The sequence below is a fragment of the Pieris rapae genome, chromosome 21 (assembly GCF_905147795.1).
Source record: "Pieris rapae chromosome 21, ilPieRapa1.1, whole genome shotgun sequence".
Lineage (NCBI taxonomy): Eukaryota > Metazoa > Arthropoda > Insecta > Lepidoptera > Pieridae > Pieris > Pieris rapae.
Window position 1 is genome coordinate 2,590,050 of NC_059529.1, and position 5,023 is coordinate 2,595,072.

At 30.5% G+C, this 5,023-nt stretch overlaps 2 protein-coding genes across 2 annotated transcripts; one reads left to right on the forward strand and one right to left on the reverse strand.

Annotated features, from left to right (window-relative positions):
- Nucleotides 1-134: 134 nt before the first annotated feature.
- On the reverse strand, nt 135-1,293 carry LOC110995440 (protein OSCP1). The gene is made up of 2 exons (XM_022262607.2): nt 1,182-1,293; nt 135-1,102 (listed from the first exon to the last, which is right to left on the reverse strand). The coding sequence occupies exons 1-2, from the start codon at nt 1,291-1,293 to the stop codon at nt 336-338; spliced, it is 879 nt and encodes a 292-aa protein (XP_022118299.2). The 3' UTR covers nt 135-335.
- Nucleotides 1,294-1,301: 8 nt separating this feature from the next.
- Nucleotides 1,302-4,025, forward strand: LOC110995439 (SET and MYND domain-containing protein 4). The gene is made up of 2 exons (XM_022262606.2): nt 1,302-2,713; nt 3,506-4,025. The coding sequence occupies exons 1-2, from the start codon at nt 1,302-1,304 to the stop codon at nt 3,894-3,896; spliced, it is 1,803 nt and encodes a 600-aa protein (XP_022118298.1). The 3' UTR covers nt 3,897-4,025.
- Nucleotides 4,026-5,023: the final 998 nt, after the last annotated feature.

Sequence of the window (5,023 nt, forward strand, 5' to 3'; positions counted from 1 at the left end):
TCATAGTATTCATACAAGTAGCGGCACGAAACTCTAGCGCTGACCGTTATTGCGCAGAAGTAAAAAATAAGCCCTTCATTCTTCATTCGCCCCCTCAGGGCTAGCGGAATGAAGAGCGTCGATTGGCTGTCCAGTCGCATTCCGGCCCCCGCACCACAGTACACATGCGCAGCAATCCCCTCCACGTATCGGCCAGCGCTAGACTTACGTGCCGCTGCCTATAATTAAATATACAATTCTTTTTTATAAAATTAAATAATATGTTTTGGAATTCCCCGACCAAAAACAAAAGAATCGGTTTAAGAATGTTACCACTTAATAAACGTTGCACTCATTTAGGCTTCATTCTTTAACATTTCAAGAAGATCTTCATTTGTAGATCTCGGAACAGTAGGTATAAAATTTATATCATTGTTAAATACATTAACGTGACTTATTTCGATATTATTTAAAAAAGATCCTTTGATCTCCGCGTTTTTGAAAGAGCTATAATTATTTTTTGGTGAAACTGATTCTATTGGAGCTAAAAGACAGTTGATTTCATTATCATCGCAGCTATTAACTTCATAGTCATCAATATAGGTTTTCTTATCGTGTTTATAAATGTTTTCACCCAGATTCTTTAGAAATTTTATGTTTATCATAGCTGGTAATTTGATAGAACCATCTCTATTCTGAAGTCCTAACCTTAACAAAACGGATATTTTCGAGTGATATTGAGTGAACCAAAGTATTATTGTGTTACTTAAATCTTTATAATCCTCATCGGAAAGTTTATTTATCAGCGTATCAAAGTTGTCAATTGCCTCTTTAAATATATTTTTAGGGAAAGTAATAGGCATAAGAGCTGCAATACCAGATAGATGTCGCCGGGTTATGTCAAAAATATTTTGATTTGTTCCGACGGATATTTGCCATTTAAATATCATTGTTATTAAATCCCATAATTTATTAGTAGAATACTCATCCAGTTTCATAATAGAAGAAGCAGAAATATCAGATATTAATTGTTTAATCACTGGATGTGGAGCTACCGGTTGAGGTAAAAATAGATCTTCCATTAGCTTCGGGTGTAGTAGAACCGTAACTATTTCTGTTAACACTGAAAACAGTTAACTAGAATGTATTACATATGACTACATTTACCTTTCATTTACTCTGTAATTGAATTCAATTCTTACCTTTTTCCGATTTATTGATTGGTATTTTTTGCATCATTAATCTTTGTTCAATAACATATACCATTTCACAGCCCAGATTGATCACAATTAAAGGTGTCGCAAAGTGAGACATCTTCCAAGATGATTATCGATACGGTATACGAGAGTATTATCAAAAAACTAACTACGGATGGTAAAATTGAAAATATGTCTCAGGAACTCAGGAAAAAGGATAACAATAATGATAGAGTTTTGTTTGTGTACAAGATCTTGGATGATTATAATTTCTTTCCAAATGCTTTAGAAGTAAGTAAATATGAAAATGCATCCACTCACTTTCGTAACCTGGGCAACCAGTGCTATACAAAAAAAGATCTATATAAAGCTTGGCAGTATTATAATTTGTCTTTAATGTATGCCCCATCTGATTCTATAAGTTTTTGTTTAGCTTTATCAAACAGATCTGCAGTATTTTTTGAATTAAGTAAGTTTGAGGGTTGTTTACGAGACATTGATCTTTGTTTTTCATATAAATATTCTGAACAAATTAAGGATAAATTAATTAAAAGAAAAGAGTTGTGCATTGAAGCCTTATGTAAGATTAAAAAGGTTGAAGAAGACCCAGAAATTCAAGATATTTTGTCATTTAAAGGCCTAAAAAGTGAACAATATGTAGGGGCAAATTTAAAGCTCAAAGTTGTTTCTTCTAAGGAAATGGGAAGACATGTTGTAGCAAAGCAAGATATAAATGTTGGTGAAATATTGGTTGAAGAACAGCCATACACTCAGATCATATCAAGAGACCAGATGTTGTTTGCATGCAATCATTGTCTTTCAACACAAATAAATCTTATTCCATGTAAATATTGCTGTTTTGCTTTATATTGTAGTGAAGAATGCAGAACTAATTCATGGAAAGAATATCATTATGTTGAATGTCCATTAATGCCTACACTATTAGATATGAGCTTCACAAAGCTTGAATTACTGGCTTTACGCATTGTAATAAAAGCTAGGAGTGAACATGACGATTGGAAAAGCCTATATAAAATAATTGAAGATGCTGAATCAAATGTAGGCAGTGAGTACCATGGCCATGTAAAAGTTGGTGACAAATGGATTTATGATTCCAAATACTATACATCAATACATACACTGGCCACTAATTTTGATAAAAGATCCATATCAGACATTTTTCAGAAATCAGTGACTGCAGCTGTGTTTTTAAAATTTTTGCTGGATAAAACAGACTTCTTAAATGCTGATAGTGATGAGGAAAAAAATGAAATTTGCCAATGTGTGGCAGGCTTACTATTACTTCATATTATGACAGTTCCAACAAATATGCATGGACTTACAGTGACTACTGATAATGGTGAAGGGAAATATGTATCAGAAATAAATGTTAGTAGTGGAGCATATGCTTTCCACAGTCTATTTAACCATTCATGTGCACCAAATGTTGTAAGATTCACAAAACATGGGACGACTAAAATGAAATTGGTTGCTCTGAGACCAATTAAAAAAGGAATGCAGATATTTGATAATTATGGGTGAGTAAAAAGCAAATTATATATACAAGATTAAAGTACCTTTTTGTTATATTATAATATTTGAATACAACTATGTACCTTATAAATTCTTAATTGGTAAGTAATTTTGAGATTTATTTTTGAGGTATTTAAAAAAAAAAGAAATGTATTACAATTACAGTGTAAACTCTTTATAACGAAACTCTAGGGACTCAGCATTTTTTTCGTTGTAGAGATATATCGTTATATGGAGACAACAAAAAAACAACCAAATTAACAAGAATTTTTAATATGTACACAAACTTTTTCGAAAACATTTATCGCTTTCCGTTTACTGGCCATATTAACAGTTTCAACGTAGGTTTACGACTGATACTGGGATAGGTACCCAGTATGCTTGGTCTAGACCGACCTCGGATGTTTGGGAGCTTCTCTTTTTTTACCTGATAACATAACATAAACAATAATACCGATAATAAATATTTACTGTCTACAAATATGAACACATTTCTTCGTAATACAGAATGGCGTATCGCTATAGTGTTTCAATATGTGGGTTTTAGCACAAACCAAGTTGGGCTCACTTCAATGTTACAGGGAGTTTATTGTTATAAAGGACAATGTTTAAAGAGTTTACCTTGTATTAATATTTATAAAGTGTAGTGTTGATATGTTATTCACACCTATATTAATTGTTTTTTTCTATTATTTATTTATTTATACAAAGTTTTAGTTAAATAAGTTGACTCCTGAAAGGGTTAGACTAATTTGTTAATTCCATGTAACACAATAAAACATGTAATCAATTTATAGGTTCCATCATGGATTAGAGGACTGTACGGAACGACAATCAGCTCTTAGGTTCCAATACAAGTTTGTTTGCATGTGTGAAGCTTGTGTCAACCTTTGGCCCACATATTTTCAATTGCTTATGCATAGAAGGAGGATTCCAAACAAAATCATAAGGCATAAAAACAAATGGTTAACAACAGACATAATAGATAGATTACAAAATGGTGATATGGATACTGTAAGAAAATTTTATCATAAAATTTGTGCTTTATGTGAAGAGTTAGATAGTTTTGCACCTAGTACTGAGTTATGTGACTGTCAGGAAGCACTTAAACAATGTCTATTTATATTGCAAGGCTTGGTTTTGTATGGTTATAACCAGAAGGTGGATTGGACATTGAAACCATTCTAATATTTATGACGTAATTATGATTTTTGTTTTTCATTTACCTTTGTTTTTGTTGTGTAAAATATATTTTGCTTTTAGTTTATACAATATTATTAATATGTTACACTGATAAGAATAATTAATAATTTTAAATCACTGATAATACTTAAATAATACTGACATATAATTTAATGTAATTCAATAATAAAATAAAATACAATTTTATACAGTTAAACCTCTTTTCTACTTATTTCTACTCTTAGTACTTACTTTAAGATACTACTACCCAAAATATAATTTGAGATAAAATTATAATTATTACAATTGTTAAGTGGTAATAATAAACAGGTCAACTAGATTTGATTCAACATGATTTTAAAAACATTTCAGTTTATTCATAATGGAAGCTTTTTATGACAGTTTCTTTTTATTCTGTTCTGAATAATTTATAAATGTAAATCAAAAATTAATAATTTCAAGAACCCGCCAAAACGCTTCCAGCAAAATGGTGTCGAAAGTCACTATGACGTATCATGTCTATAAACACGAAAACAAACGTCAAGTTTTAACGTGTAATTTATCATTCATAAAGTAGACAAAATTACCGCATAGGTTGGATATTGCTAACTCAAGCGATAGATTGCGCTAGTCATTAAAATGAGGTTGATAGTAATTGTCATTTAATAGAAGCTTAAATATCTTTTGACTTTGGATTTGTTTGCATTACTTCTATTTAGTAACATAGAACTAAATTAAACGAATATATTTATTTGTTTAGGTTTAGGCAGAAATAGGTGATCGAGAGATTGATAGAAAATTAAACCAAGTAAAGTTTTATAAAGCTAACTTCACTATAATATTATTATGTACTTAACTTTCGTTTTATGATCGCGAACTGTTGTTCATAATGAATTTTTAATAGACTTTGTTTTAAGATTGTACAAAAATACCAGTTATTGAGTATTTTAAAAACTTTGCGAGCTTACATACACTAGTGGGAGGATGACTCCCAATCATACACAAGTAGGTTTACAGTTTTCGAATGCATTTCTTTACTTATAATATAGTTAACGTGATAAATCATTGCTATGTTTTCGTTACATACTAAAAACTACTTACTCTATTGTATTAAATAATAATATATTATGTAT